The sequence below is a fragment of the Cheilinus undulatus genome, linkage group 23 (assembly GCF_018320785.1).
Source record: "Cheilinus undulatus linkage group 23, ASM1832078v1, whole genome shotgun sequence".
Classification (NCBI taxonomy): Eukaryota; Metazoa; Chordata; class Actinopteri; order Labriformes; family Labridae; genus Cheilinus; species Cheilinus undulatus.
The window spans coordinates 16,587,063-16,613,711 of NC_054887.1; the positions used below are offsets into that span (position 1 = coordinate 16,587,063).

The 26,649-nt window shown below is 39.5% G+C and overlaps 2 protein-coding genes across 5 annotated transcripts in view; one reads left to right on the forward strand and one right to left on the reverse strand.

Annotated features, from left to right (window-relative positions):
- Positions 1 to 26,649, reverse strand: part of cacna2d4a (calcium channel, voltage-dependent, alpha 2/delta subunit 4a) — a 149,631-nt gene that overhangs the window by 42,627 nt on the left and 80,355 nt on the right. The gene's annotated exons all lie outside the window — the stretch shown is intronic.
- Positions 1 to 26,649, forward strand: part of lrtm2a (leucine-rich repeats and transmembrane domains 2a) — a 68,044-nt gene that overhangs the window by 14,172 nt on the left and 27,223 nt on the right. The window contains exons 2-3 of one of the 2 annotated variants that reach the window (XM_041780812.1): positions 9,050 to 9,474; positions 25,292 to 25,488. In XM_041780812.1, coding sequence (XP_041636746.1) covers positions 25,410 to 25,488 — 79 coding nt within the window. In that variant the 5' untranslated portion in view covers positions 9,050 to 9,474; positions 25,292 to 25,409. Of the gene's footprint in view, positions 1 to 9,049; positions 9,475 to 18,854; positions 18,916 to 25,291; positions 25,489 to 26,649 lie in introns of those variants that run through there. The other variant, XM_041780813.1, reaches the window with a different exon arrangement.

Genomic DNA, 26,649 nt, shown 5'->3' on the forward strand with positions numbered 1-26,649 from the left:
TGTGTAATATTTTATGGATTTGAATTTGGGGGGTGCTTTTTTTTTGAGAATTTTAGGAAAATTCCAGGGAATATGTATAGATGTTTGGGGGAATTTTCTGTAATTTTAATGAAATTTCATAAAACATATTTGTATATTTGGGGGAATTTGATGCAAATGCTTTGAAATGTTCCTAAATTTGCTTGAGCATTTTGGAGAAATTCTTATCAGAATATTCAAACTTTAGCATAAATCCTCACTGAAATATCCGGGGAATATTTTAAGAAATATAGGGATTTTTTAAATTCGATTTTATTAGAGTTTTTACAGAAATTTTAGGGAATTTGAGTGGAATTTAGAAAGGAACACTTCAGAGAAAAATTCTGATCTTTCAGTGTGACATTTTGTTCATGCTTGGCCATAACAAGTCATCAACTTGACTCCATCATACCGCCATCTCTCAGTGACTGACACCATTTCTTACTGGCAGAGAAGACCCAACAACCGACAAACTGGCTATTCTGACTCGAAAATCAACCTTGAAGCAGGACCTTCAGGAGATATGCGGTCATCGTTTTTGGTACAGAAAAACAAAAAAACGTCTTCCTGTTCAAGGACACAGTTGAACTTTATGAACATATCAGGTCCTGCTTATCCCAAATAAGTGGGAAAAATGAAAGCAAAAGCTCAGGTCTGAGGAGGTTAAACACAACACTGTCATTTTAAAGTGGATACCAAATTAAAACACCTGCCATTAAATTAAAAAGGGGAGTGATAATGGTAACACAATAGGCTATTCAATAAAGTCCTGTCCGTGAAAATGTACTTCAAGGCAAAAATTAAATCATGATTTACCGCTTATGGAGCGATCCTCATTGACCATATTGACCAAAAGGCCATAAAGCTGTCTGCTCACTATGAGCCTGATTCCCTGATGATAAAGAACTCTGATGTATCGTAACAGAGACAGCTCGTATACGCTCTCACTGCCTCTGTGAGATAGATAGTGCCTTGAAGTCACTTGCCTCCTGGAGGAACTGGTGGTTGTAGCGCTAAACGTACCTGGCCAGACACGGTGTTAATACAAAGACTAGAGCCAATTCATCTTCACTGACACACACCCAATAGCACAGTAAATTACAGAACGAGGGGGAGGAGGGGGGTGAAGGATGGAGGGAGAAATAGAGAGATAGAGACGAGGGAAGAGGGGGAATAAGGAGGGATGCTGCAGAGAAAGAGTGCACATAAAGTTCCCCTGGCAACTTTTAATGAATGTAAGAGAATGGGTTTAAATTCATACATCATCAATATTAGAGACAACGAACAGCAGGAAGAGCAGGGATTTAATCATGCCTCCCAGATAATAAATAAACCAATACTCCTGCAGCCAGGGAATAAATAAATCTGATGCCTTAGACTGTAATAGCCAGGCGAAAAAAGGTTAAAAAATACACTTTCTTCCCCCAAACCACTGCCAGTAATCATTTTTCATAACACGTATTTCCTGCATCATTGATGGAACGAAAACGGACCATAAAAGTGGCCTTGGCAGGAGGTGCTGGCACTGACAATGGAGCCTCATGCCAGAGGGCCTCTGTGCCAGACACATAAACAGCCCCGGAAAGTGGACACATGCCTTGGAGGAGCAAATAAATCAAGCTTGCTTTCTTATCTGGTGTTAGAAAGTGTCTTCCTTTCAATCAGGGAGAAAAGTCACTGCAGCAGGTGAGATGGAGCCAGTCACGCTGCTGTTTCTAGAATCAAAATAACATCATTAACCAGTCAATTTGAACAAATCTCACTGTGTACCTCTGATTGATTTAGTTAGAGCTGCAGGACACAGTAAGGCTTTAAATTCCACCAATGATCTGAGGTTATGCGTTATGAGAGTGGAGTAAAGTGGAGCAAGCCAAGAGAAATTTGTGTCTTTGTAACTGAAGTTCACAACTAAAGACAGAAGCAAATATCCTTTTTAAGATGAGGTAATAACCCAACGATCAAGACAGGATGCAAGCAATGTGTCTTGTTTCGTCTCTTCTTCATCCATCATGAGTTTTTTTCAGGTTATATTTCAATCAGGCAGAAGTCATTTCATCTGCAGCACAATGAAAGGTCATTACGCAACAAAGTCACAGCTCAAATGGCTTTAATTTGGAGTGCAGGGATAAGACATAAAATCCAAGGTTACCACAGGGATTGCTCTCTCCACTGTAATGTAGGAATGACTCATTTAGATGCAAAATAATTCTAATGGTGACTAGGTGTGGAGAGTAGCGTTTCAATATGGATACAAGACCAGGAATATGTCCAAAACTGACCAACATATGGTCTAGGTTTCAAGACTCAGTACACCAGGCTGATATCACTGTATCAAAGCTAAAATGAGCTGGTTCTTCTTTTCCAAATCAGTAGCCTACACAGCCATCAATTATCATATGACCAAGGCCACACATAAGGGGGGTAAAGAGGAGAGCTTTCTGGAGCCCAGCCATTGAGATCAGGAAAACAACACTCCATTGTAAAGTTAAGCTGTGGAAAACCATGTTTGATTTCAACCTGAATAATATTCACTCTCATCAGAGGAACAAAGTGAACTTTATTTAATGATGCTGTAGTGCAACAGAGCCCTTTTTAAGATGAGAGCACCTTTTCTTAAAACAAAATTACCGTTTTTTAATGAATGATAACAATGTCGATGGGCACATAGGACTAAACCAAGCGGAAAGTACTGTTTGACATCAGGGTAGAAACATTTTGAAAAAAATGGGTGACAAGTGGTGAAAGTTGGTTAAAAGTAGCAGAAAAAGAGATTAGAGGTGGAAAAAAGGTGTTTAAAGTGACAAAAAAGTGGTGGCGATTAAAAGTGAAAAAAGGTGTTAAAAGGGACAGAAATAGATGAAAATGGATTAAAGGTGGCAATAAGCGGCAAAAATGGGTTCAAAGAAGCAACCATGTGAAGAGAAATATTTGACATAAGGATAGCAAAATTACACAAAGATGGCTGACAAGTGCTAAAAGTGGATTAAATGTGGCAAAAAGGTGTTCAAAGTGAAAATGACCAAAATGAGTTAAAGGTGGCAAAGAGTGGAAAAAATTTGCTTAAAAAGGTAAAAAGAACAAAAAAAACCAAAACAAAACAAAAAAAAACAACAGAATCACATCGTCCAGAACAGCATGGACCATTTGGAGCTTATAATGAAGGCTCTGTCTCTCTTCAACTTAGCTGGTTGTCAATGCTCGGGATGTCCTGGCTAATTAGCAGAAGTAGTCTTGGATAAGCCGTTAATGAGAGGAGGACTGAACCGGACTATCTGCTGTGGAGCTTTTGTCTTTTCTGGACTAGTCCAAATAAGCCAGGATGGTTGGATTTCCAGCTTTAGCAGAGGTTAGAGTTGCATCATCATGAGGACTGATATTAGCAACTTACGGTAAGACTCTTTTTTCATTTGAAATGTAGAGTTCTAATGCAGTGTCCAGTTAACAGGGAGTTATGTTTGGACGCTTCGTTGTTGTCGGTGGAGGATGGTATTTGGCTGTTGTGAGCTGCTAAGTCATGGTAGCGGCCAAAGTGCTAACAGGCTAACGGTGATAATGTGAAGCTAACTGTTGTTGTTTATGAGTTTAACGTGGGCATACATTGTGTAACTTACTGTGTGTGTAAGGAAAAGCGCGCAGCTTTCATTTTGATACTTTAAACCGCTTACACAAAGAAAAATAAGAGAAAGTCTTTGTGCAGTAATTTCAGAATATCAGATTTTTCAGTTTTGCTGCGGTTAATGCAGCAAAATAATGTTAAAGCAAATGTCCGGTAGTTGTTCTAAATGGCCGGAATTCTTGAGGACTGCCGGTCATTTTGACCGGGGACAAAAAAAGTCTGGTGGAAATGCTGTTCGACTATTAGTTGACTAAAGGCAGAATCTGACGAATCAGATTCGACTATGAAAATCCTTAGTCAAAGACACCTCTAAAATATATATACACATATATATTTACTTTGCAAGTCGATTTACAGTGTGCCCCCCTAAATTTTCTGCTTGCGCCCCTAAAATTTTAAGTTAGGGGCCACTGTGCTCCTAGTAAAAAAAGTTAGTCTGGAGCCCTGTCAATGGATCAATAGAAGCTCTTTCCAACAGGCTAATCCTTTAAGTCTTTAGATTGTATTTGGTATGAATTGTACTGTGTCTGACACGCTCAGCAGCTAAAAGGCTGAATCACAGGGACTCAGCCTGGTCACTCACCCCTACTCTGTTGAGAGGAGGGGTCAGGGCTAATTAGAGGACTAATTACCCCTCTGGGATATTACGCACACACTCACATAGCAGCAACCATCTCTATTCTGAAAACACACACTCCCTCTGCTCCAAAATATCCTTCAGCAATAACAGACAACTAAACCAGAGTGGAGCTGACTTCTGCACCTTCTCCTCTCTTCCAGTCAATCATCTTTCATAACTACCATTGAAGAGTGTGTCCTATATAAGCAGAGCTGGCAGCAGCAGCAGTGACTGGCAGCGAGAAAAGATTTGTGTTTGCCAGGAAGTACATTCAGGACCCATGAAGCCAGCACAGCACCCACGTTTGGACAGGAAACCAGAGCATTTATGATCTGGTTGTATTTTTTATGCATGTTTTGGGCAGTTTCCACTCTGGTGTTTTAACTGGCTGCTGCAGAAGCTGGAGACAGACAGTGAGGTGGGAACATTTAGGTGGACATGGCAGTGCTGCTTACCAGTGAATAAAAAGGCCTGAAATTCATGTTATGATATTGTTCTGGCCCTGCTTACTACTGAATGACTCTTGACACTGTGCTGATTGTAAAATGTAATTTCCAGTTAAAAGGGTTTAAATTTTTTTTCCTTACTCAATGTATTATATCAGATTCAGATAGCTCATTGTTTGATACATTTTTACGTGAATTCATGAGTACTAGAAAACTTAAAATGTCTGAGTCTCTTGGTCCTTTGTCCTCCTGGTCTTATGTGAGGCCTGGATGTTGACTGATGGATAGAGGTACCAGTTGAACTCTGTGACGTCCTCTCTTCAGTGTATTTTTGGAGTATTGTTGGCAGGACCCCTTGACTTATTCTGACCTGCTCAGGAGATCAGGAATAGGAAAGGTCAGCTACTGGATACGGGGATAGCAGCCATGCTTTTGCAGACACTTGGCATGTTTTCCCGGATCTGATTCAGCTCGCTGCTTACTGGGTGCCCATAGCCATGTGGGTTGGACTAGACCACGTGTTGTGGAAGGGTCAGCTTGGAAGACACCTGGAGAGATGGGTCATGGGCCTGGCACCAGCCTGGACGACGGCCATAAGGAGGCCGGAGTAATACAGGGCCAAGGTTGACTCAATGGAGTGGCCTTAAACTCCAAGCGTTAGGAGAAATCTCCCAGAATGCCCTATGAACCATCATAGGACATTCTGAGAGCGCTCAGTACTTTAATTTCACTGTAGTGTAATCATTTTTGGGCTCAATCTCGTGTGTTTACAGGGACATTTCTGACTTTCCTTCACAGGAAAGAAAATCAAGAAAATAAAACTGCTCTCGATGTTGCCAATGTTTTCACTTTTCACCTCGGTAGGGAGGAAATTAATCTTACAAGGGTTTCTCCTCAGCTTACAGGCTGTATATCATCTAGTACCCGTCTGTTTTTAGGGTGCAGAACGTTCGAGACAGACAGGCTGAAAATGTGAAGCTGCTGTCTGCTTCTGTATTTCTCTCTCTGCTAAAAAAAGATTTGTCATTCGATTTTTAATGGCTGCGATCAGTGAATTGGCTTATTTTGCTTATCTCTGTGTCTGAACTTGGAGTGGCTCACACAGGTGCGCACAGATTTTCCACATTACCACTCTCTCATATGTGGCAAAAAGCGCCACTGTGGAGCCAAATGGTTCTCATGCTCATTAACGGCACAATGTGTGTGTCAATGATGATTCAGTCCGTGTAAGGATGCAGCCAAGTCATTAAATGCTGTGGACAAACAAACACATGCTGGCTTCTAACCACTATTCCCATTTGCACCTTTTTTCTCCCTCTTTCTGTCTCTAAAATGATCAGTGGTGTTATCAAGGTAAATATTTTTGCCCTTTTCTCATTTAAATTTATTTAAGAGCTGTCAACAGATTAAATTTTTAACTGCAATAAAACTCAAAATATCTGTAGTTTACTGCAATTAATCACACCCTTTTTCACATTTAAAAATTCCACTATTTTGCATTTTAGCCTGTTTTTGTAGCATTTTGATTCTTTTTCAATCTCAAACTAAGGGTCACTGACTTCCTGTTTGGATATGTAGATTGAGGATTATAACATGAATATGACCTTGGAAAAAAGGAACTTGTTATGGATTGAAAAGGACATAAGGGAAAATTAGAGGACTGTAAGCGTTGTTAAACAGTTGCATTTCTTGGAATAGATGACCTACTCTCCAAAATCCACAAAAACTCCCTACAAATTCAAATAACTTACCTAAAATTTCTGTAAAAACTCCTAAACATCTGTTTAAAGTGTATCCCATAAAAGCCCCCCATATTTTTTTCAGAAATACCTCAAATGTTGTAGTACTAAAGCCTAAACATTCAAGTGCCGTTCCCCCAAAACTCAAGGTGAATTTCCCAAAATGCCAAAGCATATAACCCCTTAAATTTATTATCATACATTTCCCAAAATATCATGAAAAAGAGGGGAAATTCCCCTTAACATCCAAAACAATTTTCAGAAATTTCCATGAAAATTCTCGAAAATTTCATAAGGATCTCCCTCCCCACCATTAGCAATCAAATACCCCCTAAAATTTACCAATAACTTCTTACAAATTTACATGAATTTACAAAAAAAAGAAAAATAATAATAATAAAGCCAGTTACCCCAAGAATTAAAATCAAATCATTCCCAAATTAACATTTAAAAATGCCCCCCTCAAAAAAAAAATAAAAATAAATAAATAATAAAATAAAATAAAATAAAATAAAATAAAAGGGAATTTCCCCAAAACTTCTTATGAAACTCTCTGAAATATACAAACACCGTTCCTTTAAGAAGTACTCACCTGTTTGGATTGGGATTGGGGCTGAACAACCCTCTTAAAGTCCAGCCACAAATTCACTGTAGGACTGAGGTCTGGGCTTTGACTCGGCCACTCCAGAACATTCACCTCGTTGTCTTTAAACCACTTCCGTGTAGTTTTCACTGTATGCTTCAGGTCATTGTCTTTCAGGAAAATAAATCTTCTCCAAACCCATAACTCTCTTGCATACTAAATAAGATTGTCCTTCAGCATTTTTCTTTATTTTGCCTCATTCATTTTACCCTCTACTTTTACAAGCCAGGGCCTACTGCAGAGAAGCATCCCCACAGCATGATGCTGCCACCATCGTGCTTCACAGTGGGGATGGTGTGTTTGTGGTGATGTGCAGTGTTTGGTTTAAGTCTGATGGCCAAAAAGCACCATCCACGTCTCAGGAGACCAAAAGATTTTCTTCCAGTTGACCATGGAGTCTTTTTCCTTTTGAAGAACTTGACTGTGATTTAACATGAGTTTTCTTTAACAGTTGTATGCAGAGTCTCTCCCATCTCAGCTGCTGAAGCTTGTAACTCCTTCAGAGTAGTCAAAGGTGTTTTGGTGGCCTATCTCACTAGTCTCCTTCTTGCATGGTCACTTAGTTTGTGAGGACGGCCTGATCTTGGCAGATTTACACATGTGCCATATTCTTTCCACTTTTTGATGATGGATTTAACTCTGGGGGATGTTCAGCTCCTTGGATTTTTTTTTTGTATCAGTCCCCTGACTTATACTTTTCAATACATTTCTCTGAGTTGCTTGGAGTGTTCTTTTGTCTTTATGGTGTAATGATAGCCAGGAATACTGATTAACCAGTGACTGGATTTTTCAAAGGTGTACTCCAATCACTTGAGACATTCACTGTACTCAGGTGATCACCATTTCACTAACTGTGTGCGAAAATGCATCACTTACTTTACATTATATATTTTTATTGAACTGATTGTAGAAATCTGTTTTCACTTTAAAAGGGCAAAACATCAAAGGGGTTAATACTTTTTTATAGGCACTGCCTCCCTCAATTTTCCATGAAATACTTGAAAATTTCCAAGCATATACTCCAAAATATCCAAACCAATTCCCCAACATTTAATGAAGAATTCCTGAAATTTCTATAGCCAGTTGTTCCAACATTTATAGCAAAGTATCTTAACTTCACTGGATATTCCAGTCAACTATTTAAAAGCCAAAATGTAATATACTTATATGTAAATGCAAGGTCTTAGGAGGTTAAATTAACAAAAAACAAAATGATTTGTCTCTGAATTTTGATGGATTTTATAAAATACTCTAGTAAACAAACTCCATGTAAAGCCATATGCATACACATACTCTATACACACACAAATACACACACACACACACACACACACTACGCCAGCCGTTACGAGAGCTGCCAGAGGGAATGGGATGAAAATGAAAGCCGAGCAAGCGAGACGTGAGGAGGGAAAAACAGGAAAAAAATCGAGGGAAGAGAAAAGCCCATGTGGCAGAGGGAGATTCTCATCTTCACTGAAATCAGCTGATCCCTCCCTCCCTTCTTCACTGTCTCTCTCCATCCTTCCCTGTCCTCTGCCTCCCTCTTTCTCTTCCTCTTCCTTCCTCCTACCTTTATCTTTTTTCATCCAACCTCTTCTCCATTCCTCTCGCCAACTCTCTCTCCCTCCTCTACTCCTACTCCCTCTCTCTGTATTCCACCTCCCTCATCCTCTCCCTGTCACAGTGGGAGAGCTGCAGGCAGACAGAGGCTGCATACACTAATGTTACTATATTTGACACACACATACACATATTCTCCTGACACATGCACGACTGCACACACATACTGAAGAGAGGGATAGAGGGGAGGTGGGGGGGACCACACAGCCCTCAAGTGAACATGTGTGGATAAACACACGCGCTCAGTCCGACGCGTGCTGAGTGCAGGAATCACAAACATAGCGACACACACAGAAGGGCTAGCGCGTGACGCCAGCAACCGTTGTCTCTCTCCTTCTCCTTCTCCAGACGCACACATCAGTTGGTGGAGCCAGCAGAGCAGGACGGCGCTGGACGTGTCATTCATATAGGGAACAGAGCCGAAGAAAAGGATTAACTATCTCCATCCCTCTGCTTCCATGGACCTCATCTCTCTCGCCCCTTTCCTCTTGTGTCTCTAAGCCTCTCTTCACCTCATTTTTTCCCCCTACAATCCTGTATTTTTCCCTACACAATCCGTCCTTTTCCCACTATTCATTGGTGGGTTGAAGGGGAAGCTTGGGGGGATTGTCTATACGTGAAAGGAGGATTATTCTTACAATTGGATCTTGAATGTATGGATTTCTTTAACTGAAGCAGCAACAGTTTTCTTTGAAATTTTTGACCCTTTTTTAAAAATCCTTTTTAAGGGAAAGGCTGTACGTAAAAATCTAAAGAGAAAAATTTAGTCAAAGGTAAGTTTTTTCATCTCTCCTCCTTACTTCAGCCTAGCTGCTTTTTATCTTCCTATTTCACGACTGCTATTACAGATGTCACACAAAGTACTGCAGACAGAGACAGACTTGCCTATTTTTCCAGGGCATTTTTCACAGAGCGAAAAGTGCATGATGGGAGGAGGCAGATGCTTAAAATGTCATCCTTTAATCTGTTTGTTAAGTACACATCGCAGACACAAACATGCACATTCATTGAAGTATGTGGGGTGTGTTTTTTTGGGGGGGAAAAGCTTGCGAAGGTAGGCAGAGTTGGAGCTTGAGTCGTGTATTGATGGAGGAGAAACGTGCATGAGAGGGGAAATGTTTGACAGGAATGATTATAGGGTTTATTTCCTCTTGTATTTTTAGGAATAGCAGTAAGAGGGCATGTACAAAATGACAGCTTTCCATTTAAGCAGCACTGAAAAACTCTGCATTACAATGAAACTCACACTATCCCATCATGCACAGCATAAACAGCTATTTCACTATTATCAGGGAACACAGCCAACCATTGCTTTTAACATATTTCCTTAAAACACCAGATTTTAAATTGCCCTTTTAGGGCAATATCACAAATAAACCAACAATCCAGATGTTCTACTAAAATGTGGCTTGTATCACGCATCAATTTTGTTTGCATTTCTTGGTCATGGATGATGCTAATATTCCAGCCATAGCTCCCACATGTATTAAAATTGTATTAAATATTCAAACATGGCAGCTCATGGATTCAAAGCTGCTCAACTAGCAAAAATATTCAACAAAAAGTTTATTCCACATCAAATCTTTTTCAAAATATGACAAATTTCAACTTCATGGTCTGAAAGATGCACACCAAGTGTTTGTTAAGCCACCACTTTCATTGCTATACTTTAATGTTGTTTTAAACAAACAGAATCAATAGCTTCATAGAAAACTAAACAGATAAACCAGTTTAACTCAGAGTAATGTCTATTAGATCTAAAATGTATATTAACAGCATTAGTGTGAAATGTTGAATGGCTGGTGCCAACTTTGATCGTTGTTGTCCATTTCCCAGACCTTCATGGTATCTTATATAATACATACATCCATTTATAAGCTCCCATTACTCAGAGTCTTGTTGATTTACAGTCTGAAGCACACCAAGTAGTATATTCTTGCTATTTCACCAGCTTTAAAACATTTTGGTGACCCTAACCTTGCTCTAAGAAGGTGCGTTATTAGTGTGATTAACTTGGCAGAGCTGCTCTGTGATTATATGGTAATGCAGCATGTGTGAAGCACTCCATCTTCATGTCTTCGAGGCTCTCCCTACATTAGGAAGCAATTAATGGGAATTGTCTGAATGTCCTAACAGTAATGTAGATGTATGTAACAAACATGGAGACAATATTAATGACCATATATGAGCTGCATGGTTAACAATGTGCTTTACTAATACTGCCAGAGCTGCTGTCTGCACCTCAGATAACATTAATCTTTCATTTATCAGATGAAATGCTTAAGTTAGTATGTATTGAGTGCATTAAATCAATCCTTTTAATTATTTTATTGAATATAAAAAAATCTGTTACTGACCCAATGACAATAAGCCACTTTCCTAAGTAAATTTAGAGATGAAATTCAGCCTAACTATTAAAGGTCTTTGTACAATGAGATTATTATTTTCTGATGTGTTTTTTCGGCTCCCTAATCAGAAAAAAAAAATCATGTATGCGAACCTTGCAGTCTGAGTCTGTTGTGTTTTATTTGCCCTCACTGCAAAAATTAGTAGAATGTGGCAAATTGTTCCGTACGAAAATGAGCAGAGAGGATGAGCCTGTGGCTCTGTCGCTTCTTAAAAAGCAAACTTGATCCACCCCTCCCGACAGAGAGCTTCATACAGCACCAGTTCGTACATCTCAGCTGTGCCAAGTTGGAAAGATGAAGAGCAACTTTTAATTCAGTCTTTATAAGGTGGCTGTGAGTACAAACTTATGCATTCATCTGTTATATATTTCCATGCTTGACATCCTCAAATCCTGGTGTTTAAAGTGAATTTTTGGTGCAGGGGAGGAAGGAAGGAGGTGAGAGAGTGAGAGAGAAGGAAGCAGCAGGCCCTGTTTAGGTCCATCTAGTATCAACCATTAAAATGACTTGGACTGATGCAAAAATTTGCACAAGATCTTGCAAAAAGTAACTGGAGAGGACGAGGAGAACAGACTAGTAAACTAGCTGATACTCATTTTTAACATCGTGTAGAATACCTGCCTTAATGAAAAAAAGGAAATTTGGGATTAAAGCAGTGCTCCTCTTAAACATAACGACCACCTGTACTGCATATGCCCTGAGTCTACCCTGTCTGTATGAGCTGTTGCGGGTCACTTTCTCGCCATCCTATCAGCTGTAAAGCGTGGCCCCTCGGACTCCAGACGCAGAGGATTATGCATGACGAGAGGAAATAACATTCCCCCTTGAATTTAAAATGTGCCAGAAATATAAAATAAAAGGACTGGGCATAAATTTTAAATCTCAAATCAAACTGGAGTGAAGTTTTTGTGATGAAAAGTAAAACCTGACGTCACATCTGTAAGCCTGGCATGCACGCTCCTCTCACGCTTTGTCATCTCACCGATGCAATGAGGAGTGAAAAACTCTTAGTACAGAACACTTTTCTTGTAACATGTGCGACATATATGTGGCACTGTACAGCCCTGAAATTAGCTATTTTACAGTTAACATTTTGCTATTGTGAAATTAAATTAGCCAAAAGAAACTAAACAACACAAATATGAAATCTAGATAATAAAACTCGTCTATTGTACGAGTGAAATGTATCCGTAGTGAAGAGGAAATTTAGCTGAAGTAATATACCACTGTTTTGATGAAATGTAATTGTAGAAATGTAGCTGCTGTATAGATGAATTGTAGCTAATGACATTAAGCTATTGTATTATTGCAGCTTGGCTCTTGTGGGGGAAAACTTCAGCTTTGTTTGGCTGAACCTTTCTACTGAATGGATAAAATGTAGGTTCTGTGCTAATGTTGGCGTATTTACTTTGATAGTCAGCTGAAGAAATATGCACAGTCCTATCTCAATAATTTGAATAAATAAAGCAGTCCCATAATCTTGAAAAAACTTTTTATGAACAGATTGTGTGATACATCTAGGTGTTTGAATAAACTAGAAATCAAGGAAAACAAAAACTTGTACCAATTTTGATACTGTTTTGGTCTTATTTAGAAAAATAAAGAATCAAATGTGTTTCCAAATGTGCCCCGTAGCTATGAATGTCCACGTATTTTTAAAAATATGAACTCTTCCACAACAATTGTGTGCGTGTTCAGTTCCATGCATGTGTAACATTATATCTGAACGTATTTTCCACCACGTGCCTGTCAGCACATATGTGCCTCTATTTGTCAACCTATCACCATGTGCCTGAGTGTGTTGTGTTGTTACATTTACGTGTGCTGTGTTGTCCCCCCTGTGTGTCTCTCCCCTCTCCTATGTAAGAAAGACATTAAAAATTGATTTAAGGCAGCTCAGCTGCTCTGCCCGGCCTTTGTTAGCGACCTGCACTGTAACACCGACACAAAAACCACACACATGCAGGCAAACAAAGACGAAACAGCAGGTATGAACTCTACCCTCTCTGTTGTTTGATTTTTCCTTTCTTTCAGCCTCTTTTTCACAACCGAGTGCATTTTCTTATTAGATCTATTGACTAAGGCTCAAAATAAAAGCATCTATCTGCCGGTGCTAATGCATGTCACAGCCTATGTTTGTGTGTTGAAATAGTAAAGGTTAGAGCTGATGGTGAATAATTGGACAGTGTGTTTACAGCTGTGTTGTCACTCATTTAGACACCACACAAAAAGACACAAACACACATCTGCCTTCACACGTGGATAGGTGTCCTTTGGTGCAGAAGGATTTTTTCATTTTGTAGGCAAACTGCACAGAACTTTAATCGCATTGATTAAAAAAACTATAAGTGAAGCCGAGCAGGCATATCAAAAGAATGATGAAATAGTGAGAAAACTGGCTCAGGGGGCCAATCCAGCAAGTTAATGCACTCGTAGTTGTGAAGGAGTTAACCCACATCCTCTTGTGTAAGTTATGCCAAATATAAGCTTGTTCATAGAATTACTAAACCCCAAAACAATGTTCATTTTTTCAGCTGAAAATCTATTAACCTTGCAAAGCAGATGGATTGGCCAGATTCCATGTCTGTCATCAGGCAAATCCATCTTGCAAAGCTCCAGTCTGAAATGATTGTGCCAGGTTTGAAAATGCACTAAGACAATCAGTGTTGAAGAAAATGAGGTGGGAGCTACAGGTGGGGTTTAGTTGTACTGGGAGATGGTAGCAATAGCTGTCACCAGTGTAGCTGTTTGCTCTGATGTAGCTATAGTATAGTGGCAATTTTATAAGAACTGGACCACATTTCTTTATAATATAAAGAACAAATAACAGCACTGAAGGCTTTCGTGACAGAGAAGATTTTTTCAAATCAGTAGAAGCAGCAAATGAACGAAATTTGCATGTAACATTGGCCGCTCTAGGATTGTGGGTATAGTAATTCTTTTTTCCAAAGATTGCAATCAAACCCTGTTGTTAATAAAATGAATGGCACAGTGTTTTTTACAGGACAACAAACCATCGTTTCTCCTGTTTGAATCCTTTTTTGTACTCAAAGGAGCATAGAATTCAGTAACAGCTGAAAATCACAGGTAACAGTAGAGATGTCCCTGTCACACTCTAGCGTAGTCACACCTAGTGTAGTTATTTTCCTTGTGACTGTGACCAAACCATTATTTTTCTTAAAGACCAACTTAACCCGAGTCAGCTGAGGTGCATCTACCTTGGAATTTCAAAAAATGTCTTTGGGGCATCATGGAAAGAGCTGGAAGGTCAGGATGTTAAACCACATCCACTCCATCCTTCCTCCTGTCCCTAATCAGCCATAACATCATTCAGTCCAAGCTGCTTTTTAGATTTTAGATTTGATTATTAGCTATCATGCCATAACCATTCAAGGCAGACTATAATAGTCACAGCAATGTCTCTGATTGGCTGAAGGAGGTATTCCATGCAAAACCTCTGTGTTCTGTCCGTTGCGGCAGCTACTAGTGAATCAAACAGTGTTTTTTCAGCAAAGACAGTTTAAATGGGGAAATGAAGCTACATGCTCATGTATCAGACACAAGCATACAGTATATTTTATCAATGCTGTTTTAGATTTAAATACTTTGAGCTAAAATGTCAAGATTTTAACCCTTTTTTGGATTTTCTTTCACTTCTCTTACTCACTGGAACTTTTTAGCTTGTTTTACAAACTAGAAATAGTTGTGAATTAACAATATCCATATCTGTATTGGAATGTTTTGCTCTGACTTGTGCCAATATGGAGGCAAAACTAGCTCACAGCTGTCAGAGGCTTTTCAGTACAAATCAGTACACCTATGTTACTCTGTGTGCAATGCTGTATGATGCAATACCAAGTGTGACGTTCTCATGCTGTTAGGAAAAGGTGTGATAGACAGAGGGGAGAGTTTGAAATTCCAGGGTAGATGCACCTAAGGTTTAGTAACTCTAAAGTAGTGTTAATAGTCCTCTAAACTCTGGAAATAAATGTAAATTATTGTTTTGTATCTGTTCTGTGTTGTTGCCCCAACATAACAGTAAATGTTTCCTATTTCCCAGGTGTTTTGCATTTCTTATTCGCCTTAGGTTATCTTATTTATGCTTAGATGAGACGTGACTGGAGTGTTTGAACTCCAGAAGGCAAATGTGTGTTGCTGCTGCAGATTAGTGAATCATAAAATTAACATAAACCTGCAGTAATTATGTGTACATTCTTATTTTCATTCTGAGACATAGAGATCACAGCAGGTATGCTTGGATAAGACTATATACATTTGTTAAGCATGAATTTAAACAAGCACTGCTTAGTAATAGCAGCATTTTAAACATGTGGGAGCGCACAGAAGCGGGCCAAGTTGACCAAGCACAGTCGGAGGTCTGTGTTTGTTATCTTAGCCCCAAGGTGTGTGCTTAAATATTTTGAGCTAATGCACGTCGATGCTGCGCGCAAGCCTCCGCATCACCCCGAGGAGGATAAATCCGGCTTAAGTGCGGACAGGAAACAGTTAGAGGAATAAACAGGAGGGAAAAAATAGGACGTAAAGGAGAGAGGAGGGAGAAGAGTAGCAGAGGAGGGGGAGGAGGTGTTACATGATTCCCCCCAAACATGCAAGTATTTACACGTGTGTGTGTGCATGGAAGCATGAGTGGACTTTGGCCGCCACCATGTCCAGGTCAAATTGGTTAAAAAAAGCTTTCTGAGAATAGCAGACAGACTGGACACCAGCACAGCACCAGTTTACAATGATGGAGGCGATGAAACAGAAACACAGAGCTACAGAGATGACCTTTAACTACACAGCGTTTTAACAGCTCCACCATGATCATTAACAAAATGATGATTTAAAAATTTTAGGAATGTTTTCAGTTTCTTTTGTGCATTTTTAATTGCCAAATCCTCTTTTAATCTGCCCTTCTCTCTTCTTTGGAAATGCAAATACTGAGAAGCTAATCAAAAATCAGTTGTGAAAAAAAAAACAAGCTAGCAAACAAGAATCCAAAAATTGGCCTGAAAAAAATCCTCTCTGAGCATTTGTACCAAGGCAGACATGGAGAACAACTTAATGATTTTTCTGCTCGCAAAGTAACACGCTTGTAACAGCTTCTCAGCCAAACTGTTTCCCTCCACAAAATAAATCAAAATAAACACACACACAAAGCCATGAATCATTTGACAAATGGCCAGCGTGCAAAAACCGAGGCAACGCTTACGATCCCAGAGCTGAAACAGGAATTAAACATTGATTTCACACAGCTTGAGATATTTAATTTAGCGAACAAGTACAGTGAAGTGAAAATAGCATTCATCTCAATGAGTGAAGAAGGCTTTGGTTGGTATTAGGCAGAGTTTGATATGAGTGTGTGGTTGTTGTTTGGAAGTGTATGGATATGAAGGGGTGAAAGATAAAAATAAGATAATACATATTTGAATTAAATAATATAGTGATAAAAATGCATTTGACTTTAAAAACAGGAATGCACACATGTTCATTTATCATTCAAGGAAAGAGGCCTCAAGGGTGGAGGCCACAAAGTGGTGATAATGAATGTCACTTTAGTGTCAAAAATGCATGTGACTTAAAATATTAAGTGAAAAAATGTTTGTAAAGTGAAAATAAAATCTCAACTCTTGACTTTATTGAGTTTTCCAGCTAAACACTGAACTCTGAAATTCTGAGTTGCCAGTCAGCTTTGTCATCACAAATGCCTCCTGAAGTCTAAAAACTCAGAGCAACTTCAGTAGCTCAAATGATCAACTAGTAGCCATGGAACGCATTTAACTTGGTTGTGATGCCACTCCCAGCTCCGACATATGAGGTAAATGGAACACAGCATAAATACGTTCTGTAGTTTTTGGAGCTCAGAGACTCCAAGCTCAGCCATGAGAAGTAAGCCAGCGAGCCCCTCAAAAAAACACATGTGCATCAGACCACAGCACCCGTCAAAAACATCCTAGATCTTGGGCTGTTTTTTGTTTTTTTAACCATAAAAAATATCTGCTTTTGTCGTTAGAACTGGGAAATTCTGTCAACATGTAGGTACTGTAACCAGCTGGGTTTGCTGCCTTTGGCAACCCATTCAGTGATTGAATAATTAGCTTAGGTGTTGTTTTGTTGGTAAATCAACGGCACCAGTGTAGCTTGACGACCACAGCTTGATGTTAGCGTCTTAACAAACACATTTTTGGTTTGATCTAAATTTCCATTCTGCAGCTTTTGTGGTTAAACTTGGTCATGTGATTAATTTTTGAGCCAAGGTTTCTGAATTAATCACGAGTGTCACCCGTGTTAACATCAACAGCACTAATTATAACTTTATCCCATGTTTGTGAGGACTGTGGGGCATTTCTGAGCTGTTAACATCTATCAAACTTTGAATATGAACAGTCAAAATGTCAATTTCTTACCTAAAAATGTCAACAAAGGTTTGAGCAAAGCAATAATAACCAGGCTTATACAAACACTTGAGTATAATTTAAAAGTTTAAAGTTATGTGTGTGCTCACTTTTTGTTACTTCTTCTTCATTTAATGATAAAGAAGATGTTTACAGGATTGATGATAAATGAAATGAAAAACAATCTGAATGAATAAAAGTTACCACTGCTTTCATGAAGATACATTTTTTTACCACTCTAACCCTGCAGGATGTTGTATGCTTGGCGTTTGGTGGTTTATGGTTGTGTTTGGTTGTGTATAGTTGGTGTTCAGTGGTGTACGTTTTTGGTTTTGTTGTGTATGGTTTTGGATTGGTGGTGTATGGTTTTGGGTTGGTGGTGTATGGTTTTGGGTTGGTGGTGTATGGTTTTGGGTTGGTGGTGTATGGTTTTGGATTGGTGGTGTATGGTTTTGGGTTGGTGGTGCATGGTTGGATTGGTGGTGTATGGTTTTGGGTTGGTGGTGTATGGTTTTGGGTTGGTGGTGTATGGTTTTGGGTTGGTGGTGTATGGTTTTGGGTTGGTGGTGCATGGTTGGATTGGTGGTGTATGGTTTTGGGTTGGTGGTGCATGGTTGGATTGGTGGTGTATGGTTTTGGGTTGGTGGTGCATGGTTGGATTGGTGGTGTATGGTTATATTTGTTGGTGAATGGTTGGTGTTTTTAGGTGTATTTTTGTTTTTTTTTATGTGTTTAAAGTGTATGATTGGTGTTTGTTCTTTAAAGTTGCTGGTCGTTTTGTATAGTCATAATGGTATTTGTTGGTTTATGCTCATGTATAAAGGTGTATTGTTGGTGTTTGTTGTTGTATGGTTGTTTCTGGAGGTGTATTATTGATGTTTGGGTGTGTGTATGGTCGTTTGACAGTGTATGGATTGTGCTGGTGGTGCATGGGAGCAAAATTATAGATAAGTAGATGTAAAAAGTGTAATCACACCAGAACTTTCTCTTCATGTAGTTCTGTCCTCATATTAATGTTCAAACACTTCAAAGAGAGAGTAAAACATGCACAGCCAAGATAGGAATCTTCCTTAATTCCTTAAGTTCCTCCCATTTCTCATCTTAACCCCTACATTTTTTCAAAAGGAAGCTTATTCCCTCATTTAGAGAAGAACAAATGAAATTTTCCAGCAGTCTGCCTAATGTGACTTTAATCACATGCAGGAAAATCCATCTGCTGAATATCCTCGCTACACGCCTGCGTTCCCTCGTCAAGGAGCGACTATCACACTGAGAAAGAGATGGGAAGGGTTGAAGAGAGCAGTTATGACTGAAGGATGAAGGTCGTAGAGAGAGAGAGAAGATTTTGGAGGAGAAGAACACAAGAGAGGAGAGCTGATAGAAGTGTTTTATGCTTCTCAGTGTCTGGCAGGTACTAATAGCGATAATGATAACACAAATAGCACCGCTGGGGCACATGCAGGACTCGCATTCAACACGCACAAGCATCAAAACACAGAGGAGGTTGTGGGGGAGAATTTTAATGTCCTGTTTGTTGCACTTCTCCCCTCCCTTCCTGGCATTTACCGCCTCGCTTGTATTTTCTTTTATCCTTTCATCAATGCCTCTTTTTTACTTCTAATTTCCACAGAATCAGCTTCACTATTCCTTCCTCTTCCTCCTCCTTCTGCTCCAGTTTCTTTTACTTGTGTTGATTTGTCAAATCTACAATAATTCTACTTCACATTCACAATATCCTCCACTACAACTCTCAGCTGTTTTTTTGCTTAAAATGACAACAAAAGGTTGTATGGCAGCTTCATTGTGTAAATAAATGAGTGCTGCTTCACCTCTATTCAAATTTATGTCAAAATGAGCCGTTAAAAAGCATTACAGTTTCTTCTCCACAAACAACAAACCAGTGAACGACAGCCTAATCTGATTAGTGCCATATTTCACACACAGCTGATTGCATTTTGATGATACTTTGCAAAAAACACACATCTCACAGCAGCACTCTAGCGTTTTTCAAAATTACACTGATTGGCCCTGGGGGTGTGAGTCAACAGCGTACACTAGTCATGCAGTATCGAGGTATAAACGAGTGGAGCGTTCTCCCGTGGTAATTTCCCACTTGTGAAAAAGCCATTTTCATTGTAATGACTCAACAGTGTAAAGAACACTTGTGTTTTTTTCAGTCCATGTGGGATATGTTTCATTTCACGCCTGTGATGGGAGTGGGCTCGTCCTTATTTCAACTTCATAAACAAAAAAAATTATAATACTCATACTGCAAACAAACACCAATTTACTAATATTTGTCAACTCAAAACAACTGTAACAGGAAAAAACAACTATCATATGCTATTTCATCTGATTATGACAAGGACTTCTCATTTTGTACTGCAGTTTTCCTAATGTTTTGAATGCAATAATAAAAGGAAGAGGGGTTTTCTAAAAGTTTTTTGTGCAACTGAACCATACTGCTAAACTTGGAGACTTAAAGGGTGATATCAACAGTTGATAGAGGCCAATATCTGCAGCTGGTATAGACTGATATCTTCAGCTGATAGAGGCCAATACTTACAGCTGATATAGGCTGTTATCTGAAGCTGATATAGGCCATTACCTGTGGCTGATATAGGCCTACATCAGCTTATACAGGCTGATATCTTCAACTGATAGTGGCCGATCTCTGCAGCTGGTATAGACTGATATCTACAGCTAATATAAGCTGAAATCTACAGCTGACATAGGTCGATTTCTACAGCGGATTCAGGCCGATATCTACAACTGATATACAGTGCTTAACAAATTTATTAGACCACCTGTCATATTTGTCTCAGAGACCATTCAGCATCATGAAGTGCTTTAATGCGGATTCTTTCATTTTCAGTGAGCTCTCCACATTTTACCATTTTGAACAGGAATGAGGAATTTCAAACTGAATTCACCTTTTTATACCCAAATTTGAGCTGGCTCACTGGGCTTCTCTGAGAAGTCAGAAATAAATCAAGCATAACATTCAACCACTAAAACTAATTTTTCTGTCCAGGAATGCAAGTAAATAACTATAATTGGACATATTAATCAAGAAATAATAATGTGCTTTACTACATTTTCAGTTTTTTTGTTAATCAGTAAATTTGAAAATTCATGGATAAAAATAATAATTATATTTTAGCATTATAAATATCATTTCAGTTAAAGAGCTTCTACATATTGGTGTATTAACCTTTGCAGAAAACATAAAAAAATATTTTGGTAATTACCAATGCTGTTATTTAGGGCAGCTGTGGCATAAACTTTACTTTGGGTGGTGGTCTAATAAATTTGTTAAGCACTGTAGGATAATATCTACAGCTGACAGAAGCCAATAGCAACAGCTAATTTAGGTCTATATCTAAAACTGATGTAGGGAAAAATCTGCAGCTGATGTAGGCAAAAATTTAAAGCAGATACAGGCCAATATCTACAACTGATTTAGGCCAGTTCTTACAGCTGATAGAGACTGATATCTTCAGTTGATATAGGCAGATACTTGCAACTAATATATGTTAATTTCTGCAGCCGGTGAAGACTGATAACTGCAGCTAATATAGGCCGATCTTTACAACTGATAGAGGCAGATATCTACAGCTGATAGAGGCCAGTATCTTCAGCTGATACAGGATAATATCTACAGCTGATAGAGGCCATTAGCACTAGCTAATTTAGGTCTATATCTACAGCTGATGTAGGCCAATACTTACAGCTGACATAGGCCAAAAATTAACAGTTGATATGGGCCAATACTTACAGCTGATATAGGCCAATATCTGCAGCAGAAATAGGCCTATATTTACAGCTGATATAGGCCAATACATACAGCTGATAAAGGTAGATAACTACACTTGATATAGGCAGATATCTGCAGCTGATATAGGCCATATTTACCACTGATTTAGGCCAATACTTACAGTTGATATAGGCAGATATCTTCAGCTGATATAGGCCATATTTACCACTGATTTAGGCCAATACTTACAGTTGATATAGGCAGATATCTTCAGTCAATATATGTAGGCCAATATCTTCTGCTGATATAGGCTGATATCTACAGCTGATATAGACTGATATCTGCGGCTGATACAGGCTGATATCTGCGGCTGATATAGGCTGATATCTGCAGCTGATATTTGCGTCTGAAATAGACTGATATTTGTGGCTGATACAGGCTGATATCTGGGGGTGATACAGGCCGATATCTGCGGGTGATACAGGCAGATATTTGCGTCTGACATAGACTGATATTTGTGGCTGATACAGGCTGATATCTGGGGGTGATACGGGCCGATATCTGCGGCTGATATAGACTGATATTTGCGGCTGATAAAGGCCTATACTCACAGCAGATGGAGGCAGATATCTGCAGCTGATTTAGGCTGATATGTAAAGCATATATAGGCTGATATCAACAGCTGATTAAGACTGATATCTACAGCTAATATAAAAAGAAAGATGCTTCAAGCTGTTCATGTAGGCACTTGTCACAGAAAAAACTTGCCAAATACAGTTTTAGATGTAATACTGACAATAAATCAACTGACAGACTTTCAGAATCTCGCAGAGCAAGCAGTTGCAAGTTTCAACTGGTCTTAGTGCAAGTATTTGGTCTGAACTGTGCTTAAAGAAGAATGAATTGCAACTGGAAGCTGCTGTTCTGTTGCTGTATCTTATTTTTATTTGTTGTTGACTTGTGACGGACCACAAAGCAGCCCCTGTAATGCTTAACTCCAAACCTCATAACTCTGTGGACATTTCTGTGGCCCACTACTTCTTGTTTTGAATTGAGGCCTACTCAATAAAAACTGCACTGCACAAAACAAGCTTGGTTACTTGACCACTGTTTTTGTTTCATTGATGAATTTCACATAATGAGGGAGAAAAGCCGTTTTGTGGACATTTGGGTGCTGGTTTAGCTAGGTTGATAAAGCAGGCACCTATAAACAGAGGCTATAGTCCTTAATGCACTGTTTGTAAGGTTAAATTCTCAGTCCGGGGTGCTGTTGGTGATTGTCTTCTCCCACTTTCTCAGTATTTCCTGTCTTTCTTCAGCTGTCCTGTCACACCAAAGGCAAAAACCTTAAAAATTATTTTAAGAAATGACCTTCCTGGTAAATGCTGGTATCCTTTAACAGCTTTTCTCACTCTGTTTACTCACTCTATTCTATTTACTCTCTCACTCTATTCTCTCTCTAATTATATGAAATTCATCCATTAAACAGAAACCTTGTTTTTCCTTTTAAGAGTGCAGTTTCTATTGAACAGACTCTTCAATTTAAAACAAGAATGAAGCACGAGAGGTGGGCATGAGCAGCATATCTCTGCCTGTCATCTATTGTAATTGTCTTGATTGATGCACCCTGGCAGTGGAATATTCATTCTGTGCTTTTTAAGGTTTCTTCTGGCAACATCCACCTTTAAACACAGCTACCTGTCAGATGCTTTACATGCATTATTACAGCAAGGACAAGTAGCAGTGTCCTACCATCTTCCTCTTTGAAGTATAGCCACACAAACAAGTCTCTTTCCATTATTTTTTCCCATTAAGTCTTTGTCCTCTTTCTTATACCATGTTTTGTTTTTGTTACCTCTATAATGAAATCCTTGTATCTCTCAGCTATTGCTGTTTTATCAGTCTCATGCTTCCCTGTCCCCATCCCTCTCCTCACTCTGTCTCTCTCCCAGTATCATGCTCCTTTTCTCCATGTGTGTCAGCCTTCTGTGCCAGACAGTAGCAGTAGGGGTTCTGTCTGTGGGGAAGCCAAAATGATTGTGCACAAATTGCAAATGACACACACGTCTATAATTCATGCCTATGAAGTACCACAGGGCTGGTTTGGTATGCACCTACACACATAGGCATGCAAAGGTGCAAACAAACCTTTTCACATTTACATAGAAATACAATGAATGCATGCAAGGGAGCAAGGAAGTCTATGCACACACAGTCCTTTGGTGCTTTAGCTGCAATTGCTGTTGGCATACACATGTGCAAGCTTACTAGTGCATATTAATTGTATATCCATCAGTAAGTCAGTCAGTCAATCAATCTTTATATGTAAAGCCCCAATAGAAGGAAAACCTTCCCTTTAAAGGGCAGGAACCTCAAGCAGAACTAGATTTATGTTGAACAGATATCTGCCGAAGCTATGCTAGGGTCAAAGAAGTGGTAAGGGGTTTAGGGGTAAAGGAACAGCAGAAAGAAAGAAAAGGGGGCTTAATAATGTTCAAACCTTTTACTGATTTTATAAATCAATCATGGTCAATATATTTTGGCTTTTTTGACAAAAACATTACAAAAAAACTCTTTTAAGGTGAAAACAGATTTCTACAGAGTAACGTCAGTTTAACAAAAATATTTAATGTAAAGTGTTTGCAAAAATTATAACCCCCTTTAAAGTGACTGGCCTATTTTGAAGGGTTTTGGCAGCACCATGCTGTAGGGAGACTTCTCAGCAGCCGGCCCTGGAAGGCTTGTAAAGGTAGCGGATAAAATAAATGCAGCAAAATATTAATTGACATCACCTTAAAGAAATCTGTTTTCACTCTGACATAAAAGACATTTTTTTGAAAAAGATCATTTGTAAAAAAGAAAAAAAAAATCATAATTGATTGATTTATAAAAACAATAAAAGGGTAAAACATCCAAGGGGGTGAATACTTTTGAGTGGCTTTGTATATCCTGTCAATAAGGACATACTGATCATATCGTGAAAAGAAACGCTAACAAGAGAGAAGACTTCCTTAAGCAGCTTGGTTGGGATTGGGTTGAAATGACTGGTTAATGATGTACAATAGTACATAATCACTGGAAAGCATCATATAAAAGCCTGTCCTCTCATCACGTTTAAAGCCAGTCTATCTATCTATCTATCTATCTATCTATCTATCTATCTATCTATCTATAGGGCCCTATGATTTCTGCATTAACGGAATCGCGGACGGAATCACAGAATTGGCCAATAAAAACGGAATTTACAATTTAACGCGGAAATTGATTGAATTTGACTGAAATGCTGTGTTTTTTAGAAAGAGGAATGCATACTTGGGGAATATGTTCTAGGGGAATCCCTAAAGCGTGGCACAACTTGTCCCTCACTCACAAACTCTCACCCCGCCCCCTCCTAAACAATACAAAGCATGTCAAAGCAGCTGCACGAAACACCGGCAAACATCACGTAGCTCAACATGAGGCAGTACAGTGCGACATAATGTCACACCTACAAGAAAACTCATTCGTGCTTCAAGTTATTTTACCTCACCACACCGGAGAGTCACAGAGAGAGAGGGGTGTGTGTGCACGAGGCACACAGCTGAAGTCACAACTTGAAGACCTACTCACCTCTCCAGGTCTTCAAACTCGAGTCGGACGGACTCGAGATTTTACGAAGTCCCGTAGTCTGAATGACGTTACATTCGAGTATCACTTAGCTTAATAATTCCTCCTGTATATGCTGTAGTTCACCATGGTTGCTTAACGAGCCAATACATGTCTGCATTTACGTAGCGGTCTGATATGAAGCAGACGGAAAGATGGCAATGTATGGAGAGAGATGATGAGAGAACCGTTATAGTCAGGAGTAGAACAATGCAGCATCAAACTGCATGCACTGTTACATATTGAACGAAATTTGGCAAAAAATAAAACGGAATTTGGCCAAAAATAAAACAGATTTCATAGGGCCCTCTATCTATCTATCTATCTATCTATCTATCTATCTATCTATCTATCTATCTATTATTTTCATTTTTTCTCTTTTCAGGTGTTTTCGCGTTGCCTTCCGAAGTTGCCGCCCCAATGGAGGCTGCAGCCATGGCGGCTTGACGCCCCCATAGCCCCGCCCCCTCCAACAGAGGAAGGCTGCAGCAGAGCTCTGTGTCATGCCCCCCCAAACCCACCCCCCTGGGGGTGTCAGCCTGCCCTCGCCTGGCTCCACCACCCACCGCCTGGCCAGACCTGGTGAGTCGAAAGAAGAAAAAAAAAAAAAAACACAAAATGTTGCTCCGTTCTAACTCAACCTCTGCTCTATTATTTAACCGTCTATTGTGCTCCTAACTACACATGAAAGGAGGAGGCCTGTCTGTTATGACAGCTGCTAATGTTAGCATGCCCACACACATACACAGACACATGCACACAAAGGAAAGGGCACTGAGCATGCTGGGCTATGTGCCAGTTCCCTCTCTGAAATGCCACATTACTGTATGTATTAATACAGCCAGCAGTCTGTGGACACAAAGCATGCAGAGGGAATGATGGGAAGAGACCTGCAGGTTATTTGTCTGCCTCTCTTCTTTCCGTGTGTTCTTATTCCTCACATTCTTCTTTCTTGTCCTCTTGCGTCCTCTTTCTCACCTGCCTCTTTCCCCCCATAATCCTCTTCTCTTTTCTTAGACAGCGGGGGACACTCAGTCAAAACAAAAGTCCATCAGCGGCTGGGTGGCATAGCAACAGATATGCGCGCATTCTTGTGTGTGGATGGATTGTGCTTTTGCAGGGATTCCAGACACTTCTCAGCTAATAAGCAAACATGAAAGCTCCTCTCAGCTGTCCTTCTTTCCATCTTCCAACATGGCACAGGCATGCACACATGAGCACACGCTGCAATCTCTGCAGGAAATAAACGCCTTTATAAAGGGAAAACAGGGATATTTGTCTTCCTCCTGAGGTGTCTGGAGAAAACGCCCCCGCGTTGGCTGTGTAACACCGGGCACACTAAACAATAGGGAGGCACTATTTGTCAGAACCTCCACACTATCTCCTCACCTGTCCTCTCTGCTTCCTTTTATCTTTGCATTAAGTTTAATATAGCGCCTGAGCTTCTCTTCTGGGCCTATTTCATTATACTCCATCACCATAAATATTGCATTAACAGTATTACTGAAGCTTTTTAGGAGTAAGGGATCAAAAATTCTCCCCGTCAGCCTTTAAAAACGTTCCTTTGCAGCCTTAGTCTTTTCCCTGCAATTACATTCTTGGCATAAACGTAACACAATCCTGCCAAAGCAGCCTTTCTCTCTCTCTTCTTCTCCCTGCATTCAATTAAATATTCTTTTCTGACATAAAATGGCAAACATTTTCATAACAGGTGTTCTCTCCTCCTCTACTCTTTGCTTTTCA